Source organism: Gymnoscopelus braueri (assembly GCF_963280865.1).
Source record: "Gymnoscopelus braueri genome assembly, chromosome: 7".
Lineage (NCBI taxonomy): Eukaryota > Metazoa > Chordata > Actinopteri > Myctophiformes > Myctophidae > Gymnoscopelus > Gymnoscopelus braueri.
Genome location: NC_137608.1, coordinates 14,183,467 through 14,210,750, shown reverse-complemented (window position 1 = coordinate 14,210,750; position 27,284 = coordinate 14,183,467). Strand labels below are relative to the sequence as shown.

The following is a 27,284-nucleotide window of genomic DNA, read 5'->3' as shown; positions in this document are numbered from 1 at the left end:
GTGTGTGTGTGTGTGTGTGTGTGTGTGTGTGTGTGTGTGTGTGTGTGTGTGTGTGTGTGTGTGTGTGTGTGTGTGTACAGTATCTATCTGGGGGAGGAGTCATCCTTTCTGGAGGAGGAGTCAGTCTGTCTGGGGGAGGAGTCAACCAGGTGCCCTGCTGGATATAAAAGGTGAAGAAAGATTATTCCATTCTTCTACCTGGGGGCAAGACAGACATACAGTCAGACAGACACACAAACAAACAGACAGACAGACAGACAAACATAAAGAGACAGAACAGCCACGAACACAGGATGCTTATCACTGTGATAGGAGTGTTAGCCATGTGGCTAGCACCTTCTTCTGCTGCTACTGTAAGTACCGTTACTATTTTACCATGCAGTCTTTGAATATTATACAATGTTTTAAGATATGGGATGACAGGCTGGTATGACAACTTCACAGATTGCATGTCTGGTGCAGACTGCTTTGAAAATGATGAGTGTTAGAAAACATTAGTCCATCACAACAATCTATGAGCAGTATTTATCAGACACAGGCACAGCTCCATCCAGAGTTCCAGTTCTTACATTCTGGTAGAAGATTCAGGGTTCCCCAGGGCAGGCCTTTATATCTATTCGTGTCCATTAAGATTCTCCACACTGACAGGTAGCTACTGGTTGTTGGCCATGGGGTTGTGCAATATGTCACCATTTTCAGAAGGTGTGTTTGAGAAAAGTGTTACATGAAAGATATTTTGTTGTTGAGATGTCGATGTACGACTCTTACTACGGGGACATTAAAGAATATTTACTATTATGCTACACACTTCACCACAACTTAAGTCTGAAAACTCACCTTTTCAAACTACCTTACCCCCAGGTACTCCTCTTTCCTTGTATACATTCTTATTGCCTGTTTTGATTGATAGGATAGGATGAAAGACTGGCATGCAGCCTTATTCTGTTTTTAAATAATGTGTGTTCCTCACAGAAACCCTTCAGTTTGTTTTTTACAGCTATTGCCTGCAAATGAGAGACATGAGTTATAATACTAGACAAGCACTAAGTGGTCAATTTACTTTACCTCTGCCCAGAACCAATGCACTTAAGAAAACAGTAATGAACAGAGCCATTGAATACTGGGATGTGCTTGCCCCACATTTGACTCTAACAAGAAATACATTTGGTTTAAAAAAGAAACTTAAGGAAGCAATAATCATAAAGGAAATTAGATTAGATTAGGTTGTTATTATTTTTGTTATTTTCGGACAGACAGTTGTTTGCTAACATTGATTGTATTTTATGATTTGTATTGTGATTTCTTTGCCTGGACCCCAGGAAGAATAGTCTCCACTATGGTGTAGACTAATGGGGATCCTTAATAAACAATAAACAATAGATGCTAGTTATGATTTATACTTTGCAGATGTATGTTGGCTACTTGTTGTTCATGTGTTATGTGACATAAATAATAGACATATAGGCTACTGTTTGCTTGACCACAAATTTCAAGTATGTTATTTAGATTGGATGTTGTTTAGACAGACGCAAAGGTTTATGTTTACCAGATAATCCTAGTTATTTTGTAGCACTAATTGTATGCACTCTATTTATGTGGCCGTTTACCCTGTCGTTTATTGACTAGGGTTCATTTACTCTGATCTTGCACTTGAAACAGGAGAGAGCTCTGGTTAAAACGGTCTGCTAAATGACTACATTTAAAATTGTTGTACTGAGATAATAGTAATACTGTAGTGCTGTACACTGATATAATGGTAGTGTTGTTGTACTGACATAATAGTAGTGTTGTACTGACATAATAGTCAGCATCTTATGGGGGTGAAGAGAGTGAAGCATTTGTTGTAACAGCACAAATGTAAATATATACTCAAAAGTCAAGCATGCTAAGGCCCCTTTTTTGCACCCAATAAAAGCACGTAACTGTAACCGCATGGACCTTTACTGATCAGAAATGTGATGCATAATGCAGAGAGTAAATACCCCAGAAATAAAACAACTATGGATAATGCACAATCTATATTTTGTACATTATGTACGAACAGTATACCTTTTATGTATGTGTAAAAAGTCAGGTGTTTTAAGACTCTTTTTATTTCCTCTATAAATGGAAAAACCTTTATTTTGAAAAGGAACCTTTGCTGTGTTTGAAGTTGTCCATCATCATGCCAACAGTTTTATCCAGGCTGTCACACATGCCAATAAATAATATGGGAAACAGGTTAACTAGGTGGAAGGGAATGGTGTTTATCAGGGAGAAATTCATGTTTTACACCAGTGGTTCTCAACCTTTTCAGGCAGCGACCCCCCAAAATATTCATAAATTTGAACCCCCCCACCCTGACAAGCACTTGGAATGTAGGAGTTGAGGCATTACATTTAGTTTAACTCGTTTCCACAGATGAATATTGTGAAAATACGCGAGGCGTTGTGAGCTTGTAGATCAGCTAGTATCAAAAAGATCTTAAAAGCCCTTAAAATGTCACTTCACTGTCATCTGCCGATTCTAAAAACGCCTTCTAAATCGTATTTAGTTTTCAGAAAAACTTTAAAAAAAAAATATATATACTGTATATATGTTGCTATATATGTATCATCTATGTCGGGTGGAAACCTCATATGTCCAAAACTGTGACTTTTCTTGATTCAAATTAAAAAATATCTAAAGTAGCAGATCGACAAGCCCAAAACGTGTCGCTTTGTGCCGCGTTTCGAGCTCGTGGATCTGCTACTTTTTGATGCTTTTATGTGATGCTGTAGTATGATCAAGTAGGGCGTTAATATACAAAAAAACACAAAAACTTAGAATAAGGAGATAAGAGGTTTCTGCCCGATAACAGCGATATAAAGCAACAACTAAAATGGCACAGAGGCCTTCCCAGCTTTAACGTTTAAACGGTGTAACAGGTCTAAATGGGTTAATACGCTATAGAAGGCAGGATAAGGCAACATTTTCTGCTGACCTACACAGTCCCCCACACTGCTTCCTATTGACAGATAGCAGTTGACACAGTTCACAGAGGAGATTGTGTGCATATCTTGTTCTTGTACCTGTACGTATTTAGGCCAGGTGCCGTACAGCAAGGGTAAAAGCATCCGCACACTGGTTTAAAGCTCCCAAAATGTATTTTCTTTAATGGCGCAACATTTCGACCTTATAGGTCTTCATCAGGAAAATATCCTGATATTTGTCTGATGTAGACCTATAAGGTCGAAACGTTGCGCCATAAAAGAAAACACATTTTGGGAGCTTTGAACCAGTCAAACATGGCGACTGCAGAAGAGGTGTTGTGTATGCATCATATGAGAAAGAGACAGAAGGATTAAAAAAACATCACAGATGACAACATAGATGCTATGGTTGACCATTAAATTCTTCATCTCGCTTTAGTCTACCTTCTTTTTTCTTTGCTGTGTACCATTTGATGTGTCCAACTGCCCCCACATACTGTAACCTTCGAAAGTAGCATGTCCATTTACAGTCATTTCAATTTCTCCTCAAATCAGTCAGATCAATTAAATTGGTTGACTGCTTCAAGCAGTGCCTAAATAGGTACTGATGCACTGATGCACCTACCAAGTGCCTAGTTGTGGCAGGCGGGCAGATATGCCCATATATGGACTGGACATTCGCAATAACCGGGCAACGGCGGGCAGTCTGATAACACACTATGCATAGTAACTACAAAACAGCTATTTAAGCCGTGTGCAGCCATTTATCCTTTACGCTGTGTGTGTGTGTGTGTGTGTGTGTGTGTACCGTGTATGTGTGTGTGTATGTATGTGTGTATGTGTGTGTGTGTGTGTGTGTGTGTGTGTGTGTGTGTGTGTGTGTGTGTGTGTGTGTGTGTGTGTGTGTGTGTGTGTGTGTGTGTGTGTGTGTGTGTGTGTGTGTGTGTGTGTGTGTGTGTGTGTGTGTGTGTGTGTGTGTGTGTGTGTGTGTGTGTGTAGCTAGGTGTAGTGCACACAGAAGGGGGAGCGGTGAAAGGAGAGAACAAGCGGATGGGCCTGTTCAGTTCTGTTGACATGTTTAAAGGCGTTCCATTTGCTGATATTCCTGGCAGATGGCAGAAACCCAAACCTCACCCTGGATGGCAAGGTACGTCACCATGGCGACAACTCTGTCTCTGTGTCTGTCCTGTCTCTCTCTCAGCCATAAATTGCATGATGTGTGTGTTACTGTGTGTGTTACTGTGTGTGTTACTGTGTGTGTGTGTGTGTGTTACTGTGTGTGTTACTGTGTGTGTGTGTGTGTGTGTGTGTGTGTGTGTGTGTGTGTGTGTGTGTGTGTGTGTGTGTGTGTGTGTGTGTGTGTGTGTGTGTGTGTGTGTGTGTGTGTGTGTGTGTGTGTGTGTGTGTGTGTGTGTGTGTGTGTGCATGCGTTTAGTTTGATGGTGGTGGTGGTGGTGGTGGTGGTGATAATGATAAAGGTTATGATGGAGAGGATGAGGATGAAGATCAGATGATGTGGTGGTGGTGTAGAAAGTGGTGTTGATGATGGTGATAAAGATGATGATGATGATGGTGATGCCGTCTCTAGGTGTTCTGCAGACCGTCAAGTACAGAGACAGGTGTCTCCAGGTCAATCTGCTACAGCTGGGGACAGTTGGCAATGAGGATTGTCTCTACCTCAACATCTTTGTCCCCCAGGGACGCCGCGGTAGGACACACACACACGCACGAGCGCGCACACACACACGCACGCACGCACGCACGCACGCACACACGCACACACGCACACACGCACACACGCATTTTTGATGTGTGTGTGTGTCAGTAGACTCAGGAACAAGAATTGGACTTGGTCGAGTACTGACTAAACTTCTCTTGTCTTTCTCTGTGTAGTTAACAATAGCCTTCCTGTCATGGTGTACCTATTTGGAGGAGCCTTCCTGCTGGGAGCGTCTAATGACGCTGCCATTTTGGGCGATTCGTTGTACGACGGCAAGGAGATGGCTGACAGGGGCGGAGTTATCATTGTCACGGTGAACTACCGCGTCGGAACACTGGGATTCCTCAGTACCGGAGATTCCCGGATGCCAGGTACAACTTAAAGGAGCAGTTCACCCAAAAAATAAATTATTTTCTATCGAAAGTTTGTGCTGAACTAAATGCCAACTTTTGCCAACAGACTGCCAGTCGTCAGTTGTAGTCTGTTGTAGTCTTAAATAGCCTGTTTGGTGGAGAGTCACCTTAAATACTAGGATACCAGGTACAATGTAATACTAGGATACCAGGTACAACTTAACTTGATACTAATGTGCCATGTACATAATAGGTACATAATATTTGTTAAATTGTTATGGGCTATTAACACCCAGCACAATAACTATAACTACAGTTTTCACTACTGTTGTCGTTATTATAGTTGTGGTGTCGACTATGCCATCCACTTGAGTTAGAGCGATTTTTCTTTATTTATAGTTATAGCGCTTGGTGTGATCAGCCCTTTTGTATTTGATGTGTTGTGTGTAGGTAACTATGGTCTCTGGGACCAGCACGCAGCCATTTCCTGGGTTCACAGGAACATCGGAGCCTTTGGAGGAAATGTTGACAACATCACCATCTTTGGCCAGTCAGCAGGAGCTGCCAGCGTTAGCTACCAGGTCAGAAGGCCTGCGTTATCTAGACCAGTGGTTCTCAAACTTTTTAATTTCAAGGACCCCCAGGCCGCAAACCCCCCGCCCCCCATAACTCTGAGAGAGTACAAATGGAACCAAATGGACCCGTAAGGGTCGATTTGGTTCCATTTGTACACTCTCAGAGTTACAGACTGGTAAGTGTTCATTTGGATCTTAGGTATCAATCATTTTAGCTGGGGATCCCCTGGAACCTTCTCAAGGACCCCTGGGAGTCCCTGGACCCCACTTTGAGAACCATTGATCTAGGCAGCTATTTCCAGTAGAAATTACAATTCAAAGTATACTGGTACTCACTGACTCCCGGTCAATCTGAATAACCGTTCAATCAAATGAAATAATCAGTGATGATTATTTAGTTATTGTTAATTGAAAATTGCATCTATCTGAGCCAGTGCATAAAACCATGTTAACCACATGAATAACATACTGTAACTGTCCATTTTTTCCCCTATCTCGTCTTGTCTTCAGATGCTGTCTCCCTATAGTAAAGGTTTATTCCGTAGAGCAATCTCTCAGAGTGGTACAGCTCTATGTCCGTGGGCACTGCAGAGCGACCCAATGGCCAACACCAAGAAGGTACAAACCAACACACATACAAAAACTAATATTTGCCTCTGAGATGTAGTGGAGAAGTAAAAGTTCTGAAAATTGTGAATACTCCAGTAAAGTAAAAAATCGTCAAATTTGTACTTAAGTACAGTACTTGAGTACATCTACTTAGTTACTTCACACCACTGCGTGAATGTCAGCGTGTTGTTGAGTCAGACTATGGAAGACTGTTGTGATGATGAGACATATGTCTGTAGATCGCTAAGAAGTTGGGCTGCAAAACCTCAAATGAAGATGACATGCTGGCGTGTATGAAGGTGATGGATCCTGTTGGTGTCGTCATGGCGGGAAAGATCGACTTGATTCAACTTGTGATGGGAAAAGGTAACATCGAGTCAACCGCTTAGAGCAGCAATTCCAAACCTGTGGGCGAACATTTGTGTTGTGAGCATGTATTTGCTATTTTCAGTGAAGGGATTTGATGTACAGAGGGGAAAAAAGAGGCCTTAGACCCCTAGGGAAGCATATACTGTAGGGTTTAAGGGGTTAAGCCTATCTATACTGTAGTATGCAGTGGTGTAAAGTAACTAAGTACATTTACTCAAGTATACTTTTACTTCTACTCCACTACATCTCAGAGGCAAATATTGTGCTTTTACTCCACTTCAATTATTTGAAAATGTTACTAGTTACTTTGCAGATATAAATTAATACATTATAAAACATATATTAACCACTTAAGTCCTATTTTATACATAGGCTATTTGAAAATTGCCGAACTACAAGCTCACAACGTGTCGCATGAGCTTGTAGATCTGCTATTTTCAAACATTTCAGTACTTTTACTTTTGGTACTTTAAGTACATTTTGATACCAATACTTTTGTACTTTTACTCAAGTCAATTTTGAACACCAGACCTTTTCTTGTAACAGAGTACTTCTACATTGCAGTATTGATAGTTTTACTTAGTAAAATATCCGAGCACTTTTTCCACCACTGTGAGCATGTACTGTAGATCTGCTATTTTCAGTGAAGGGATTTGATGTACAGAGGGGGGGAAAGAGGCCATAGACCCCTGGGGAAGTATATAGGGTTTAAGGGGTTAAGCATAATTTATACTGTAGTGTGATGGTGTCACTGATGCAATGCGTTGTTAGCTTGAGAAAATCAGCTAATGGTAGCAAGTGACACTATGAATTAGGCTTTACAGTTCAACAGCTTTTACAATCAGGACACGTTTATGTCAGTTCCTCTTATTCCTCTAGGTGGCAGTGGCACCATGTACACAACTAAACAAAGCAGAAGCTTTCTCTTTACAATTTAGGCATCCAGAGTGTTAAAGCAAGGTAAACACAAGGTAATACATCAAATGCACAGAAATAGTAATCTAGGATCATAGGTAAACCAAGAACATATCATCAGTCTAAAAAACAGTATAATATCAATATCTTTAGATTCATCCAACTAGTATTTAGATTTTTAATGTTGATAAATGATCATTTAAATGCCTGAAAAACTCACTCAACATTTCTCTTCCTTCCATTAGGGCCAGTAATGGACCTGATATCACACGTTCCAGTGATAGATGGTGATTTTATCCCAGACCATCCCAGTGCTCTGTTTGGGAACGCAGCTGAGTTTGACTACATGGCCGGAGTCAACAGCATGGATGGACATTTCTTTGCAGGAGTCGACGTTCCTTCCATCAACAGGAAAAGAATCCCGACGAGCGTGTACGCAACAACACACACACATGCACACGCACATACACACACACACGCACGCACGTGCACACGCACACACGCACACACGCACGCACGCACGCACGCACACACACACACACACACGCGCGCGCACACACACACACACACACACACATTCCTATGGTGCCTTTCTCCAAAGAAGATTTTACAATGTGCATTACGTAAGCATTATGCATTGTCGAATCAACCATGCAAAGCACCACCAACTGGGGCCCGTTTCACAGAACCTAAATAGCAGATTAGCAGTTTAGGGGTTCAGTGTCTTGCTCAAGGGCACTTCGAGATGCAGCCAGGAGGGTATCGAACCGGGAACCGTCCAATTCCAAGGCGGCCATAGTACCTCTTGAGGTAGCTGCCAACCCCCATCTGGCCTGAACAGTTAAAGGACCATACCAGTCCAATTTAGACTTCCAGCCATTAGCAGAGATTGCCTTGATTGTCTTCATCAAATGTTTATGTACATCAGTGTATACTTTGGTAGATCTCAGCGTAGATTTTTAAATGCCATTCATTGGCATTCATGTTGAAACAGTGTGTGGAAGAGCACTCAGTGAGACTTTACATTTGGTAGATATAGGTAATTAACCCTTTTGAAAATCACTATGCCATTTATTTTATCTAAAATTACTGTATTCCTCTGATACAGTCGCTGAACAAAAATGTAAGAAAGAAGGCTTTCAACCTACATAAATACCGAAATTAGTAGATCTACAAGCTCACAACACAGCACAAGGCAACCCTTATTCTGTTCTATGTATTGTACTGTATTGTACTATAATCTGTTGTATTCTACTGTGTTGTGTTCTAGTGAGGAGGTGAAAGGTCTGTTGGCAGTGATGACCAAAGCTAAAGGCGCAGCAGCCATTGAGTCCGCCTACACCGCCTACTCCGCCAACTGGGGGTCTGCCCCCACGGACGATGTCGTGAAGAAGACCGTGGCCGACATCGAGACCGACTTCCTCTTCCTGGTTCCCACTCAGACCGCCCTCCATCTCCACGCCAGTCATTCTAGGTCAGCAGCCATTGGTCCAAAAATCTTTTCCTGTTTCCAAAATTACTTTTCAAAGTTCATTCTTCCGGTCTGTTCAATTTTACTTCTGTTACATCACTTCTCTCAGATCACAGGAATTGATTGTCTGATTGTCTCTAAACTCAAATTGTCTGTCTCTCCTATACTGTCTCAATCTCTACTGACATACTGTCTGTGTCTCTCCTAAACAGTCTCCTTCTCAGCTGTCCCAATGCATGTCTCTCCAACACTGTCTCTCTCTCATCTGTCCTACTGTCTGTCTCTCCTACACTGTCTCTCAGCTATGTCCTATACTGTCTGTCTCCCTTCTTCATTGTCTACCTACTTTCTGTCTCTCAGGACCACATTGGAAGTAAGTGTTTCATTACGGTTTGATGTGTTATCCTGGGTTTAAGTTGTATTGTGATTTTGCTCACATATCTTTTACCAAAATCAAATCAAATCAAATCAACATTATTCTACTGTTGAACTCTGTCTGTGAGAAAAACGTATTTCTTATACTATCATCTCAACATATGCTAATACATACATGTACCGTTCCACTGTGTAGGAGAAGGCCAGTTTGTTCATTTCATGCCGTGTTGTGTTTGTCCCTCAGAGGAGCCATGACCTACTCCTACCTCTTTAACATGGAGACCCGTATCCCAGGGTTCCCTAGCTGGGTGGGGGCGGAGCATGCAGAGGAACTCCAGTATCTGTTTGGCAAACCGTTCGCCACGCCCCTCGCCTACTTCCCCCGACACAGAACTCTGTCAGAGTACATGATCGCCTACTGGACCAACTTTGCCAAAACTGGGTAAACGGCCTTTATCAATTCATCAATAGAGAAACTCAGCACACAGCCTACACTGTATCCTTCTCAGCTTTCCTACTGACTGTCTCTCCTACACTGTCTCCCTCTCAGCTGTCCTACTGTCTGTCTCTCCTACACTGTCTCCCTCTCAGCTGTCCTACTGTCTGTCTCTCCTACACTGTCTCCCTCTCAGCTGTGCTACTGTCTGTCTCTCCTACACTGTCTCCCTCTCAGCTGTGCTACTGTCTGTCTCTCCTACACTGTCTCCCTCTCAGCTGTGCTACTGTCTGTCTCTCCTACACTGTCTCCCTCTCAGCTGTCCTACTGTCTGTCTCTCCCACACTGTCTTACCTCTCTGCTGAACTACTCTCTATCCCAGTAAAGACAAAGTTGGAAATCCAACATCACTAACAAGGCACGTTATCATCATCATATGACATGTTGTTTGTTGATGAAGATGTTCATTTTAAAATGGTTCTATTGGACCTACTAGTTCTATTGGACCTCTGTTCTCCACTCATAAGCTTGCAGTGTGTGTCAGCCCCTTAACGGTACTTCCATGCGACCATAATCTGCTCTGGTCTTCAGACCTGTGTCCGAACATGCATTCATGCAATAACAAACAAAAAGGTCTTTAAACAAACAAGGACAAAAATATAGTCGTGGACTTCTCACGAACACAATGATATACTTTAAGAAACATTTAACCACCACTCAAACATGGAGTGGTCAGAATATAAGTGTATGTGTGTGTGTGTGTGTGTGTGTGTGTGTGTGTGTGTGTGTGTGTGTGTGTGTGTGTGTGTGTGTGTGTGTGTGTGTGTGTGTGTGTGTGTGTGTGTGTGTGTGTGTGTGTGTGTGTGTGTGTGTGTGTGTGTGTGTTTGCTTTGTGCAGTGATCCTAATGGAGGAAACAGCAAGGTTCCAGTGCATTGGCCTGCATTCACCCCAAAATACCCCCCCCATCTCATCATCAACAACAAGATGTCCAAGACGTCCTCCATCGGGTAACACTTTGTTTGGAGAACCAAATTTGTGAACCCATCAATTGGGTTAATGCTACAGTATGTCTCTCCATCAATAATGAACAATGTCTGTCTACCAGGACATTTTAGCCTCGCGTGGCCAGACAATATCACACGACACATCTGCCGAGGGCTAAAGTGCAATGCAATTTTGCAATGGCAGATTCGTCTGTAACCAGGCTAAGGACCTTTAGTCCCGGCTTAGACCAATGAGTTCCATGTATATCGAACTCACTGTCATCACATTTCAAGATCTTTATTAATCTATTTCTACATTAGATTTATATTTCTTGCTTTCATACAGTAATCATCTGTAATCCTCCACAGAAACGACATGAGAGCAGAGTATGTTCGTTACTGGACGACCACCTACAACGCTCTGCCCTCAGTCTAACTACACCAACATGATAACAACAACAACAATCTACAACAGCAACAAGAACAGATAGAGGCCTTAGGGTATCTTTAATCCAGCGGTTCTTAAAACCCTTTAAGACCTGAGGTCGATACTACAAATGCCTTCTAAATCAGTAGTTCTCACACTTTAAAGATTTTTCAAAAATAGCAGATGCACAAGCTTGCAGCGCTGCAGGATGTGACGCGTTGTGAGCTTTGTATATCTGCTATTTTTGAATAGCCAACGCAAAAATCTAAAAAGACACAGATGCTTTCCCGGTTTTCATTTCAAGGACTCCCTGTTTAGTATAGATAAGACCATGGACCGCCCATAACTCTGAGAGTGAACAAAGGGAACCAAATGGACCCTTACGGATCCATTTGGTTCCATTTGTTCACTCAGTTACCAATCATTTAGCTGGGGACCCCCTGGAACAACCCCCCAAGGACCCCTGGGGGTCCCCGGACCCCACTTTGAGAACCACTTCTTTAAACGGCAGCACAAAGGGATGAATTTGCTCTCTGTGTCCTATATGGCTGATCTACTCTGTTCTACTGTCTTCTATTCAAACCTGTTCTACTGATCTGGTCATAACAGTTGTCTAAACAGAGAAACCACATCGAATCAGATTTCTCCAACAAGACAACATCAGAACAACAGAACCACTATAGTGAATGTGTGTCATTGTTGTCTATTAAACATTATACAGATGTATATGTGACTGGATGCTTCATTTCCCTAAGCCATCTCCTTTCCAACAGCCAAACTGGTACACACACTTACACACACACACTTACACACTTACACACACACACACACACACACACACACACACACACACACACACACACACACACACACACACACACACACACACACACACACACACACACACACACACACACACACACACACACACACACACACACACACACACACACACACACACACACACACACACACACACACACACAGGTGGATATAGTCAAGATATACATAAATAAAAGCGAATGCCAAGAGAACACAGTGTTTTCAATATCTCTCAAACACAGAGACACACACACGTATGCATACAAACAGTTCATGCACACACTATACAGGTACGCACACACACACACACACACACACACACACACACACACACACACACACACACACACACACACACACACACACACACACACACACACTATACGCACGCACGCACGCATCCACACACACACACACACACACACACACACACACACACACACACACACACACACACACACACACACACACACACACACACACACACACACACACACACAGAGTTGCAAAAGTGTGAAAAGCAGGCAGGAAGTTGCTATGTCAGTGTCAACTGTCTGTATGACGACTCAGAGAGAGAGAGAGAGAGAGAGAGAGAGAAGAGAGAGAAGAGGAAGAAGTAAGGGAGTAGATGTCATGCAATAAGCCGAGGACTAAATGCTTGTTTTACTTTATATTGAAAAAGAGAATCGAGAGAGAGAGGAGAGGAGAAAAGAGAATAGAGATAGGAGAGAGGAGAGGAGAAAAGTGGAGAGGCGAGGAGAAGAGGAGAGGAAGACCGTAGAAAGGAGTATAGTATAGTGTTACAACTCCACAGTTGAAACACCACAAAAAAGGCAAGATCCTGAACTACAGCGAGAGAGAAGAGAAGAACCAGGACCAGGAATTAGGAGGAGAGGCGAGCCGAGGAGAGGAGAGGAGAGGAGAGAGGAGAGGAGAGGAGGAGAGGAGGATCGTGTGGTGTGGTCATGGGGGAGGACATCAGGAAACAAGGAATATTATTCCTTCAACAACAACGATTTGGAAAGGTACACACTAGTAACTAATCTACTTTGCCTATGTATCTATCTATCCATCTCTGTGTATAAAGTATTTACTGTGTGTGTGTGTGTGTGTGTGTGTGTGTGTGTGTGTGTGTGTGTGTGTGTGTGTGTGTGTGTGTGTGTGTGTGTGTGTGTGTGTGTGTGTGTGTGTGTGTGTGTGTGTGTGTGTGTGTGTGTGTGTGTGTGTGTGTGTGTGTGTGTGTGTGTGTGTGTGTGTGTGTGTGTGTGTGTGCCTGCCTGCGTGCGTGTGTGCATGCGTGTAGAAGTGGAAGCGTGTGTGGTGTGTGTTGTATAGAGAGAGTGTGTGTTCCATTTCTCGTCTGGAGTATTTCGAGTGTAAAGATGGAGGAACAACGGAGAAGAATGATAAAACTCTCCGCAAACAGCAGGAGCACAAGAAGGTATGTTTCCACTGGCTCCTATTGGACTGCATGTGTTCTATTCTACTGTCCTCTACTGCACAATACTCTATTCTTCTGTTCCAGTGTGTCCCAACCTTTTTAATTTCAAGGTTCCCCATAATGATATGCATTAGGCCACAGACCCATGCATTGTTCCCCCCACCCTCTGGGACGCCAATCTACACTGTAAAATATTGCATGTTATTTTAACCCTGAGGGTGTACAATTGGAAACAAATGGTATTTGCTCCATTTGCTTCCATTTGTACACTCTCAGTGTTACAGACCCATAAGGGTCCATGTGAACCCCTGTTGGTAACCGGACATGATGTTGGGAACCAGTGTTCTGTTCTATTCCAAACCTGTTCTACTCTGCTGTATTCTGTACTACTGTCTTCTTTTCTAACTGTTCTAGATTAAAGATTCAATAATGTATTACCATTTCTGTGCTCGGGGTAGACAAAACGATAAAAGTATCAGGTGCATAAAAAAACGATTTAGGACACAGTTAAAGAACTGATGATGAGGAGTTAGGGCCCTCGCTGCTACAGGATATGTGCAGTTATGGAAACAAATAGTTCTGGTCTTAACCACTTAAACCCCATGTACATTGTTCTATGTCAATTGTCAAATAGCTAAAACGAACCCTATGGTTCATGTGGTTGTACACTTTGTAACCTTATTCCGGAAGGAGGCATTCAAAAATAGCATCGGTTGCATGATAGGTGACCCTGATTATTTTCAGACCTATTCTTAGGTTTTTGTGGTTATGCTTTGCAAATCCTGACCGGTGACTTGAAACGCTGCTTTACCTACCTTGTTAGCCTTCTTCCTGTCATAGGCTGAACAGTTTCCATACCACACTATGATAGAGAATGTGAGAACACGCTCTATTATAGCCCTATGTGTGACCTCACCCATGGCTGTAGCTCAGGAATCGCTCAAATAGCGTTCCAATAATATTAATTTGTATAACACTTTCATACATGCATGTAGTTCAAAGCACTTCACAGTTAGAAAACCAAAATACAGCACAAGTTATCATCCTTATCAGCAGGAGATCAGGAACATGCTTCCATGTTCAATTCTGACTAGGCTGTCAAAAAAGAAATCACAGTGGAATAGGGTTAGGGTTAGGTTCATTTTACCACCCCATTTTTAGAAATGTAAGATTATGCATGGGGATAGCACTGGTATAGCATTAGCATTGGAGTGTTATTCAAGCTCATATGTGCATAAAGTGACAATGCTGTGTAGCGGCTTATATAATGTCACCAAGACTGACATGGCCCCAGGGCTCAGGTCTTGTTTCAACAGCCTGATGGTGGAATGGCTTTGGATACATAGATATTGCTTGCCTTAATCTGTACTTATCAATATGTATCTGACCATTGTTTATGGATGCATCTCAGCAATAGAAAGAATATGCTCATCATTGTTCAATGGACTAGACAACTCATGTACTTTATTAGAAAGGCTACACTTTATTCATATGAATAATGCAACATAATCAACAACGTACAATCAACATGCTTGAGCTGACAACTCTCCCACTGACAAGACATCAGTCCACTATTCACTATGCAGCCTAACTGTTACATTAGAATGACCAGGGAGTCATCTCAGGATCCTGGAACAGTTGGTAGTTGATAATCTGCTTCTGGTGCTTTTTCATGATGCGTCTACCAACCACTGATCTCAGCAAGGAACTGTCTCCTAGTACCTAGGAGATATAAATATCTAATCTCAAAATCAGGTTAACCACTTTAACCCTATTTTATACTTCGGCTATTCAAAAATAGACAATCTCTCCATAGTTCACAATGCTTTTATAACGCAAATCTTCTCTTACGGGGGTCTCTTCCCTGGCCCGAGATTGGGGTCAGTGGCCAAATACATATCAATTTGTGGGTCTTTTGAGACATGATAAAGTTTGAGAACCACTTACTGTAGGTGATCCATCTGTCTGTCTATACCTATCTCGCAGGTGATCCGTCTGTCCGACTGTATCCGCGTGTCGGAGGTGGAGATGGACGGCTGTCCCAGAGACACTGGACCGTTCCTAGTAGAGACAACAGAGAAACTGTATGTGTTTGCGTCGGACAGAGCACAGATGGACGACTGGACTCACAAACTCTGTGAAATTGCTTTCCCTGTAAGTACACACCTCACACCTCACGTACACACGCACACAGACACAAATGCATGCACGCACGCACACACACACGTCAGCATTCCCTGTATGCACATACAGAATAGTCTTTGAACCCCATCTGCTCCTGATCATGAGCAAGTTGGTGTCTTACGTAGTTTCCTCCACTGTCTGTGAGTGAATGTATGAGTGAATTTAACGCACATTGTAAAGCTCTTTGTATAAAGGCACTATATAAACGACCATTTAATAAGGTGTTGGGCCACCATGAACTGCCGTAACAGCTTCAATACGCATTGGCATAGATTGCCTAAATCTCTGGAACTCTACCGGAGCGATGGAAAACAATTGTAACAAAAGATATAGCCTCATTTGGTATTTTGACGATGGTGGTGAAGAGCGCTGTCTCACACGAAATCTGGCGAAAAAGGTGTTCAATTGGGTTGTACTGCAAAGACCATAGGATAAATACCCATCAAACCATTCTGTGACCACTCGTGCCACTGGCATGACCACATCACTGTTTTTCCACATCTGTAGACCAGTGCCTATGATTTTGTTTTTGCACCTTTTTATTCTCAAATGTGTCTTTGTAATGAGGTGTTTGTGCACTGCAAGCTTTCTATAACATCCATCTACAGATGAAATGTCCTGGCTGCTGACAGTCTGATCATGTCCTACACATTGACATTCTTAGTCACGTGAGAAAGAGTTGCTCTTCTGGGTTTCCTTACATATCACACTAATGCACGAGCACCATGCTCATCAAATGTGCACTTTTGACCACAGTTTCGAAACCGATGTAATGTTGCTTTCCCCATAGGTGGAAATACATATGTCACTAGCCAGTTGAGCAGTCTTTGTGACTGAAGCTTCTAACCCCAATAATGAATCCTCTTTGATATGATGTTAATAGCTTAATTGTATCATGCAGTACACCTGTATGGAAGCAGATGCATTTCTTTTGTTTCTCCACTCAGTTATTCAGATTTTTCTGAATAACTGAGATTTTTTTTCTTTAATTTGTCATCTGTCTGTTATTTTTATAATATCCATATCAAATGGTATCTCTTATCTGTGTGGATCAGTTGGCCAGAGATACTAGCCTGGTAATTAGTCTGTGATCAGTGATTTGAGAGTGTAATGGAGCCTGCCTCGCCAGGCTAGTCTGTGCTTGAGTCATACCTCAATGTTGAGACACAGCAGAACTTCCCTAATGTGTCAAATGTGTGTGTGTGCATGTGCATGTGTACAGATGAGCTGGACAGAGGGTGGAGTTAAGAGGAGGAGTCTGCATAGAGGAATAACGGATGAGGAAGAGGAAGTTGAGGGGATGGAAGACAACTCATTGTATAGCGGCAGAGAGACAGGTAGGTCTGTCTGTCTGTCATCAGAGCTTTGTTCATAAGCTGGACTTTAAGACCTGACTGAACCTGCTGTTGGATTTTATTCCCCTCTAAGTAAAACACAAATGCTCCTACACACTCACACACTTACTCAAAACCCTGCATGCATGGGCGCACGCACACATGCTGCACATGTGTGTGCACACACACACATACGCATGCACACACGCGGATGGATAATAAAATAATAAAATACACCCAAACATTAATTATTAAACTGCTTCAGAACCAGCCGTCAGAACCCATCAAGTAGTGGACCTCTACCACTAATGTTACAGTGTGTGTGTGTGTGTGTGTGTGTGTGTGTGTGTGTGTGTGTGTGTGTGTGTGTGTGTGTGTGTGTGCGTGTGCGTGCGCGCGCGTGTGTACAGTAGAATGGTTGTTAGCGGTCCTGTGTTGCTGACCTCAGGTCAGCTGAACTGCCTGTCAATCATCTCGTCGCCATAGTTTCAGAGCTGCTATATTTAGCAGCCTTTGTGGCTCAGTTACTCAGCTAGCTGGTTGACACATCCTGTTTTCACACATACACATACATACACACACACACACACACACACACACACACGCACACGCACACACACACACACACACACACACACACACACACACACACACACACACACACACACACACACACACACGCACACACACACTCAGTTTGAAATACTATTGTTGTGAGGACATCAACATTTTATGAAGGCGATTTTATGAATGCCATTTATTATTTTTTGCCATTTTTAACTCATACCCTACAGCTGAAAATAGCCAATCTACAAGATCACAACAAGATCACAACCTACCTACCAACAAAAATAGTCGATAGTCGACTGTACAACAGTAGGCTACATCGACTATTTTTGGTAGTGCACAACTTTATACTAACCTAAATTGTAAGCCTAACATGTATTTTCTTTTCTTTTTTACCATAAAACAACCAATTCTCAAGTGAGGACCAGGAAAACTGTCCTCACAATGTCTATTTCTCAAATTCGAGTAGGCTATATTTGTGGGGACGTTTGGCCCTTGCAAGTATAACAATACCAGTACACACACACACACACACACACACACACACACACACACACACACAGAGCTACCAGCTTGTGCGGCAGATGCTACGTAGTGGAAAAGTGGTTGCGTGCGTTCCTGTTTTGTGGTCTCTGTGTAGCAATGCTGCAGTAAGTGTGTGCATATGGTACTTTAGTGCCTCATGAATAATGTGTGTTCTGTAACAGGTGTCTGCTGAGATGGGACATAAAGACACCTTTCAAACGTATACAGATGCCCTCGAAACATTATGAATAATATTATATTATTAATGATGTTTGTGTCACGTTTGAGGTTCAGAAGGTGTAGGACTCAAGTGCAGAACGAACAGGCACAGGTAGAGCAGTGAAGGTGCACAAGGGTTTTATTTTCAAAAACCTACACTAGCTAGGATCACGAGGAACACTATGAATGTCACAAGGAAGTTCACATATAGCCTACTAGAAGATTCAATGAATTAAAAGGATACTTCACCCCCAAAATGCCTTTTTTTTAATCTATCAATTACACACCCCATCGAGACTTTGATGACTGTCAGCGGCTCTGGTAGGAGTCTCAAAGTGTCAACTTTGAGTCTCCTACCGGAGACATTAGCATCTTTCCACTGGTCATCAAATTATTGGCTTAGGAATGTGACAAAAACTGAAAAATATCCATGAATTCAAGTCTCCATGGGGTGACTAATCGACAGAAAATTATTTTTTTGGGGGTGAACTATCCCTTTAAAGGAACAAATGACTGAACATGTCAGTCACTGACAGCAACAAACTGACAAAGAACTGAACACACAGGGGAGTATAAATAGACATGGACTACTAGTCACAGGTGATCTCAACTAGACAATTACACAGGGATAGGCTAGACGGGGACCAACAGGAGGGTTAACAATAAACAGAGTGGTGAGACAAGTTAGGAGACAGACAGGAAGCCACAAGAACAATACTACAAAATAAGATAAAACACAACAGACAACCCCTAACCCTAAGACCTAGTAACAGAACATACCGTACTAAACAAGGCTACAGAAACTAAAGAGTAAACAACCAGGGAACAAAAATAAACATCTAAACCAAACAGGGAATAAGAACAGACAAGAGAAATAAAGTCCAAAAATAGATAAACACAGCCAAAGTCCATAGGCTGAGGAGCAGGCCGTGACAGTTTTATTAGGCTATTCATAATCATGATAATATGTAATGTTTAATTTGAACCATACTTAATACATCAAGAAGAGTATGGACTACGATATCACTTGTAAATTATGTTTATATGAAACTCATAAAAGCTGTTTACAGTGTGCTGTTTCATACACACACTCAGAGCAAAGGAATACCTCAGTCACTTCCTCACAGCGGGACGCCACATTCTGAAACAGTAAGATAAAGGGTTTTAAATCCATTTCACAATTATCGATTTAATCGGTTATAAAAATAATTTGTAAAAATTTTGTTTAAATACAACAAAACAGTGGAAAATAGCAGATCTACCATTTAAGATCGCATCTTCAATTCATTTATAGCCTATATTTTTATTTTATTTTAAATGTCCTTCTTGATTATTCGATTAATTGACAATTCATCGATAGAATAATAATCATCTATTAATAGTTGCATTCCTAGTCAAGGCAAAGCCAAGGTAGAAGACAAAAATAGTGTTCAAAAAGTTCTCATGTTAAAGCTGCTCTATGTACCTTTCCTCTTCTGATTTCCTTGAGTTAGATGATTATGAAAAACTTGAGATATGTTTCGGGAAAGGAGCTTTTGTTGTGGCACATTTTATTTGTCAAGCTTGGGAGAGAAGACAGAACACTCTGTATAATTCTGAGCTGTAATTTAATGTATTATGTGAATATATACATGTTGTAAGCGTAAGATGGTGTCTTATAAAACCATGAGGGTTGGGCACTTTGTGTGCAGGACACGAAAATGTAATAATCAATCATCAATCTACCCCTTCCTGGGCAAGTACTGACATTGTTTACCATTGAGCTTATAGAGCCTGCCTGCTTGCTCAGGGGATAAATGTAATCTTGACCATCAGGTAAGAATTTGTGTCAGATCCTGTGTCTAGGTGAACCATGACCTTTGACACAATCTAAATGTGTCAATAGAAGAGCAGAGAGACAAAATACAACCACCCCAATTGTACAGTATGACGTGTATTAACATACTCTGACTACATACAGATTGGACAAAATTATATTTTATTCATAAAAAGAGGAAAAAAGAGTTGCACACTCTGGCTAGAGTGTGCAACACCTTTTTCCTTTTTTTAAGTTAGTTCCCAGTGGTCAGCACCTCACCACTTGCTGTGCGTTCGCTTTTTTTGCTAAACTATCATATCCTTAAAATAATATGTCTGGCTCCTGCCACGTATGTCTGCCTTCTGCCACAGCGGGATCATATCAGTCATGGTGTGAATTCAGCTTAAACCACAACACCATAAATAATGCCAGGAAACACCACACATGCAGCACGCACGCACGCACGCACGCACGCACGCACGCACGCACGCACGCACGCACGCACGCACGCACGCACGCACGCACGCGCACACACACTTTTTACATGTTAAACAGATAAGCAGTTTGTAAATGTAGCAGGGCTCTAGGAAACTGTTGACAAGGTACCGGTTTGTTTGCCTTTGAAGACAGGACTTCAACATTTCATGAGACAACCACTAAATATTCAGCTGTTAAACATTCAGCAGTCTAAACTCATGCATGCAGACAAACACAGTTTGGTGACAGTTGGTGTGTAAAATAAAATGTAATCAACATGTTAGAAATGAGAATGAACTCTTTCTGACAGTGAACAGAACTCAAGAAATATCCAAGCTAATTCAATATATACAGTAGTAGGCTATGTTTCGGTAAATCTGTCAAAATAAAATTTCCTGGTAAGTGTCAACATTTCCTAGCACACAGGGAAGTGTGAATAAAAAAGCAAATAAGCTCGCTGACACACGCTAACAAGTGACGCTTGTGATGTAGGTCTCACAATTAATGGTGTTTTCCCATTTGCCGGCAAGAGAAGTATCTCTTGCCGGCGAGGTGTTGTGAGCTTGTAGATCTGCTATTTTCACAATATCTATCTGGAACCGAGTCAAACTAAATCGAATGCCTTCTAAATCAGCGGTTCTCACACTTTCAAGATTTTTCAAAAATGTTAAAAAATAGCAGATGTTCAAGCTCGCAGTGTGGCACGAAGTGACGCGCTGTGAGCTTGTAGATCTGCTATTTTTTGAATAGACAACGCAAAAGCCGAAAATGACACAGATGTTTCCCCGGTTTTAATGGGTTAAACTAGCGACTGAAAACAAAGCAGTTATGAACATGTTAACTAAGGTAATAAAATCAAGTGTAAAGTCTGGTCAAATAATACCCATTGACTTTAATGGCATGAAAATTCTTCTGTAACCAGCAGGAGGGGAAATAGCGACACCCTCTATAGGCCATTAATGAGAACTGCCAGCATTTTCATCATTTCTGCATTGACTTCATTTTCAGCCGCGAATACTTGCTGCCTGGTGTCAGCACACTGAAGAGTGGTTATTTGCTATTTTGTGACACGTTTCCCTGTCTGCACACTTTTGCACATATACCATGACCTTTCACCCTTTCTCCCCCCCCCCCCTCTCTCTCTCTCTCTCACTCTCTCTCTCTCTCTCTCTCTCTCTCTCTCTCTCTCTCTATCTATCTATTTGAACCGAACCAGTTGAGACATTGGCCGCCCACACGTGCACAGACACACACAAACACACACAAACACAAACACAAACACACACAGTGCGTCATGTGAGCTGTTTTTGCAGAAGTTAGTGATGACCTGCAGTGGAAAGACATTGAGTCAGTCTCTTGTGCTTTTGATGTTGAAAGTTGAGTCTGATGGTCAAACTGCTTTCTTCAGGATTACTATTGTACTTTAGTTTTAGTTTAGTTAGTTAGAAATAATCAATCAATTCATATTTATTATTTGTATTTTCTTTAAAAGAGAAATCACACCCAGTGTGAAGAAATTCGGTGCTATTGGTTTATTTTGCTTCCTTATTACTGACTCCCTACTGCCTTATGCTGCCTTATTACTGACTCTCTACTGCCTTATGTTCGGTTATTACTGACTCCCTACTGCCTTATGTTCCATTATTACTGACTCCTATACTGCCTCATGTTCCATTATTACTGACTCCCTACTGCCTTATGTTCCATTATTACTGACTCCCTATACTGCCGCATGTTCCATTATTACTGACTCCCTCCCTACTGCCTTATGTTCCATTATTACCGACTCTCTACTGTCTTATGTTCCATTATTACTGACTCCCTAGTCCCTACTGCCTTATGCTTCCTTATTACTGACTCCCCGTACTGCCTTATGTTCCATTATTACTGCCTTATGTTCCATTATTTCCGACTCCCTACAGCCTTATGCTTCCTTATTACTGACTCCCTGTACTGCCTTATGTTCCATTATTACTGACTACCTACTTACTACCTTACGCTGCCTTATTACTGACTCCCTATACTGCCTTGCGCTGCCTTCTTGTTTTTGAATGGATAAAACACATTTATGATTCTTATGATGAGTTGTCCTGACTGAAATAAAACATTTCGGCGTCATCCTCACAGAGCGGAAGAATGAACACTCTCTTTCCCCCCCACTCTCTCTCTCTTTCTCTCTCCTCTCTCTGCATGCGTGTGTGTGTGTGTGTGTGTGTGTGTGCGTGTGCGCGCGTGTGTGTGTGTGTGTGTGTGTGTGTGTGTGTGTGTGTGTGTGTGTGTGCGTGTGTGTGTGTGTGCGTGTGTGCGTGTGTGCGTGTGTGTGTGTGTGTGTGTGTGTGTGTGTGTGTGTGTGTGTGTGCGTGTGCGTGTGCGTGTGCGTGTGCGTGTGCGTGTGCGTGTGCGTGTGCGTGTGCGTGTGCGCGTGTGTGCGTGTGTGTGTAGTGCTCGTGCGTGACTTCAGAGTGAGCATGAGGAGGAGTGAGGCGGCAGACAGGTGTCGGCTGAGAGGAGCGTATGTACTGAGGGCCGACGTGGACAATCTGCTGCTGATGGACGCCAAGACGTCACAGGTCCTGTACAGCTGGCCCTACCGCTACCTCAGACGCTTTGGACGAGACAAGGTACTGGACGTCATCATGCCTCCATTTCGTATGCCGTGAAGACCTGAGGCCGATTCAAAAAATGTCTTCTAAATCCTAAGAGTTTTCTGAAAAACGTATGTTTCTATGTCAGTGGTTCTCAAACTTTTTCATGCCAAGAACCCCCAAAATTATATGTATTTGGCCGCGGACCCCCATCTCAAAATATGTTGTTCCAGGGACCCCCAGAAGCCAAGATTTGAGTTAAAAAATGTTTTCCTTAAAAAATATGTATATTCAAAGATTTGCAGAAATGTTCACGATTTGAAAAATGTACTAGTACTATAATGTTTGAAAATAGCAGATCTACAAGCTCCCAATGCAACGTGTATGTACAGTATATGTATAAAATAGGGCTAAAGTGGTTAATGTATGTTTTATAATATAATAAATTTAAATTTTAAATTTTTTAAGTAAACAAGTAACTAAAGTTTTCAAATAATTATAGTGGAGTAAAAGTACAATATTTGCCTCTGAGATGTAGTGGAGCAGTAGTAAAAGTACTGAAAATTGGAAAAAGTAAAAATACCTCAACATTGTACTTAAGTACTTAAGTAAATGTACTTAGTTACTTTCCACCACAGAAAATAGCAGATCTACAAATAACCAATCACAACGCGCATTGAGAGCTAATCACATGAAGTTACACGTTCTCCTCTCCCGAGCCCTTCTCCCTCTGCGTTCCTCCTTCTTACATCTCATTCATCTCTTGACTCGTCCCTGACCTTCCCCTCCTTCTATCTCCATGTGTGTGTGTGTGTGTGTGTGTGTGTGTCTGTCCTCCAGGTAACGTTCTCCTTCGAGGCGGGTCGGCGGTGTGACAGCGGAGAGGGCAGTTTTGAGTTTGACACCAAACAGGGGAACCAGGTGTTCCAGGCGGTGGAAGCAGCCATCAGCCTGCAGCGCTCTGCTCTGCCCCCGAACCAGGGGGGACCGGACGGAACCCTGCCCCGCCACCGAACTACATCTGGAGGGGCGGAACTGGATGGAGTTCAGCATCGGTCGCTGCCTCATCACTCACCTATACAGGTACGCCGGTCACTTTATTTAAATATTAAATATGATATACTGTATATCAGTGATTCTCAACCTGTGGGCCATGAGGATACTGCAAGTGGGCCCGCAAAATGTTTTATACCAATGAATGGTAACTTAAAGTATACTATGTTAGTTCCGTTGATCCAAGCCGGAACACAATCAATTGATTGATCATTAAAATAAACATGCTCTGAAAATGCAACCAGCCCAGCCATCGGACCACTTACAACGCAACACAACACAACGCAATGCAACATAACGTAACGCAATGCGACGTAATGCAACGTAATGCAACAAAATAGAACACAACGCAACATATCTATTGATGACAATAAGACAGTGGGTCTGACCACGAGACTAGGAGGAATGAATCTGGTCGTGTGAGCAAAGGTAAAGCGATCATTTAGTTTCACTCACTTTCCTACAATATGCACAATTTCAAATCAGGCTATAACCTATCCCGTGCAGCACACTTGTCGACATGCAAGGCCATCGGCTGCTCGGCAGCGCACGTGCCTTGGTTTCAAGTGATGTCAAAAGTGAAACAAAACGAGCGATCTCTCCCATTGTTTCCACATTTACCATGATAAATATTAAATAGTTAATATTATGTCACCAAATGATCTTATAGCCTTAACTGCATGGAGAGTTTCGAGAGCAGAAATAAAGGGTGGTTTTGTTTTATGTCTCTCAGGATGATGACATGGTGTACAGTCTGGCAGACATTCCGGGTCAGACTCTGCACCTAGAGAACTCGTCTCCTGCACAACACAGACGCCCCTCTCAGCTGGTAGGTACCACTCAACAATACAAACACCCCTTTCTGCTGGTAGGTACCACACAACAACACAAACGCCCAACTCAGCGGAGTACAATACAGTCTGTATTAATTAAGGGCAATTCTACTATTCTCTCTCCTCCCTGTCCCGCCCCCCATCCTCTCCTCTCCTCTAGTCTCCTCCGGTAGAAAAGGTGTTGACAGGAATGAAGAGTTTGACGCTGGACACCAGAGGAGCTATGGCCGGCAGGAAGACTCAGGTGAAAACCATTTCCAGCTGTCCACTGCCTCACAGCAGCCCAGACCAGGACCCAGAGCATGTCCCCCACCACCAGCAGCAGCAGGATGCCCAGGGCTACTCCCAGATCACCATGCCTGGCCATTCAGAGAGAGACGACAAGAGAGAGAGACGAGAGAAAGAGAAGAGAGGAGAGAGAGGAGAGAGAGTTGCCGAGGCGGAGTATTCCCTCCCCTTTGACACCATCGCCAACAATGTCATGGAAATCTTTTGTTCCCATCAGGCCTTCGGGCTGAGGGAGGGGCCGGAGTCAGGCGCCGACCCGCTTTACGACTGCATCGACGAATCGCAGGTCAAAGTGGCCTTCAGGGGCGTGGCCGAGGCACCCCGTCCGACCTATAAGAAGGTAGAGCATATCTACGACGAGCCCGAGGGCTGCGCCGTGATCGAGCAGAATCCAAAAGCTCCCACCGCTCTCTACGATGACCCCGAGGAGATGAGAGGCAATGCCTGGAGGAGTATGGGTAGTGACGTTGACCCTAAAGGTCAGGAGTACACGTACGACCCGAGGGTAGATGACTATGCTGTCCCCAAGCGCCCGCAGAGAGCGTTTCCTGATGAAGAGCAGGAAGCGGATTCACCTTACGACAATGTGAACGTGAAAGAAAGAGAGAACAGATGAGAGGACGTACACACACACACACACACACACACACACACACACACACACACACACACACACACACACACACACACACACACACACACACACACACACACACACACACAGAATTCTAGTGCACTGTAATAATCATTCCTTTCCGTGGAAACACCCTCAAACACTCTTCGGATCTTCAACTATTTGATGGTTATTTTCACAGACATAAAATGTCTGAGTATCATAAGACGTTGACTTGAATTCTAGAACATTGACTTGAACAGGAAGTGGCCTGTCACTGTCAGAGGACCGGATGTTGCATCATGTATGTGATGTTGTTGCCTCTGTCTGTAAAAGCAACTCATGGTGAGTTATTGTTCTCCTGGTAATATGGCATTATGTCCAGGAGATGGCAGTGATAGGCTGTGTTTTAATAAAGAGCAGATACACTCAAAAGACATTTTCTTACTTTTCCAAATATACGGTACAAAATATAATATATATATTTGTTTGTTTTTTTGACTAGTCTTTGTATATTTTGAAAACAGATCAGCCATGTTAAACAGGCAACAGTCGAAATATCAAATATTTGAAAGACAGTAGAGATGTAAATCTTGATAGGGGCTGGGTTAGAGAAGCTATGATGTTTAACCAGTGGTTCTCAAAGTGGGGTCTGGGGAACCCTAGGGGTCCTTGAGGGGGTTCCAGGGGGTCCCCAGCAAAATGATTGATAGGAACTATTTAATCATCCAGAATTAAACCTGTCTTTGTAGGAAATGATTGAATAATGAATTGCTACTAACGTCTGTTATGTTTTGTTATGTTGTTATGTTTTCTAACTGCTGTACAGAACCTGGAAATTAGAAATAAAAGTTGTTTCTGTTGAGTTCGCTGTTGGACTATTTACTGTTCACTGTGCTTGAGGTACTAGCCCATAATGCACTAATAAAAATAATAATAATACAAATAATAATGATGATGATGAAAAACATTTCTAAAGATAAATTACAACGCAGTTTCCAATTCAAAACAAGATAATTACAAAAATATCACAGTGCTTTCCATAAACAATAGGCAATAGATAAAAAGCTATAAAAAAATATTTTGTCACCCCAGAGAGGTCTGTAAGCTGTTTCTATGAATCAGAGCTGACTGGCTGTCATCATCATGAGAAGAGAGCGCACACACAATTCAATTCAATTCAATTCAATTCAATTCAATTCAATTCAATTCAATTCAATTCAATTCACACACACACACACACACACGCACGCACGCACGCACGCACGCACGCACGCACGCACACACACACACACACACACACACACACACACACACACACACACACACACACACACACACACACACACACACACACAC

The 27,284-nt window shown here is 42.5% G+C and overlaps 2 protein-coding genes across 3 annotated transcripts; both read left to right on the top strand.

The window, feature by feature from the left end:
- Nucleotides 1-215: 215 nt before the first annotated feature.
- Nucleotides 216-11,912, top strand: LOC308089199 (bile salt-activated lipase-like). Its single transcript, XM_080433772.1, has 12 exons — nt 216-353; nt 3,951-4,098; nt 4,540-4,659; nt 4,845-5,042; nt 5,475-5,605; nt 6,110-6,217; nt 6,448-6,574; nt 7,738-7,924; nt 8,763-8,966; nt 9,583-9,780; nt 10,673-10,783; nt 11,129-11,912. Exons 1-12 carry the CDS (start codon nt 294-296, stop codon nt 11,193-11,195), a joined length of 1,659 nt encoding a protein of 552 aa, XP_080289898.1. The 5' UTR covers nt 216-293; the 3' UTR covers nt 11,196-11,912.
- Nucleotides 11,913-12,624: 712 nt separating this feature from the next.
- On the top strand, nt 12,625-26,791 carry dok2 (docking protein 2). 2 transcript variants are annotated; one of them, XR_013933454.1, is made up of 9 exons: nt 12,625-13,033; nt 13,312-13,449; nt 15,436-15,603; nt 16,856-16,970; nt 22,996-23,174; nt 23,979-24,221; nt 24,925-25,020; nt 25,185-26,558; nt 26,613-26,791. XR_013933454.1 is itself a non-coding variant. In XM_080433159.1 (8 exons), the coding sequence occupies exons 1-8, from the start codon at nt 12,974-12,976 to the stop codon at nt 25,926-25,928; spliced, it is 1,743 nt and encodes a 580-aa protein (XP_080289285.1). In that variant the 5' UTR covers nt 12,625-12,973; the 3' UTR covers nt 25,929-26,791. The 2 variants fall into 2 exon arrangements, 1 of the variants encoding a protein (XP_080289285.1); XM_080433159.1 differs by having other exon boundaries at nt 25,185-26,791.
- The last annotated feature ends 493 nt before the right edge of the window (nt 26,792-27,284 follow it).

What these genes read in the sequence shown, in the direction of transcription:
- LOC308089199 (XM_080433772.1), top strand. Translation starts at nt 294, where the DNA reads ATGCTTATCACTGTGATAGGAGTGTTAGCCATGTGGCTAGCACCTTCT. An exon ending in CGGAGATTCCCGGATGCCAG is followed by an intron (nt 5,043 to 5,474) that starts GTACAACTTAAA and finishes TGTTGTGTGTAG; the next exon opens with GTAACTATGGTCTCTGGGAC. An exon ending in TCCAAGACGTCCTCCATCGG is followed by an intron (nt 10,784 to 11,128) that starts GTAACACTTTGT and finishes AATCCTCCACAG; the next exon opens with AAACGACATGAGAGCAGAGT.
- dok2 (XM_080433159.1), top strand. Translation starts at nt 12,974, where the DNA reads ATGGGGGAGGACATCAGGAAACAAGGAATATTATTCCTTCAACAACAA. An exon ending in AACAACAACGATTTGGAAAG is followed by an intron (nt 13,034 to 13,311) that starts GTACACACTAGT and finishes GCATGCGTGTAG; the next exon opens with AAGTGGAAGCGTGTGTGGTG. An exon ending in CTCATCACTCACCTATACAG is followed by an intron (nt 24,222 to 24,924) that starts GTACGCCGGTCA and finishes TATGTCTCTCAG; the next exon opens with GATGATGACATGGTGTACAG.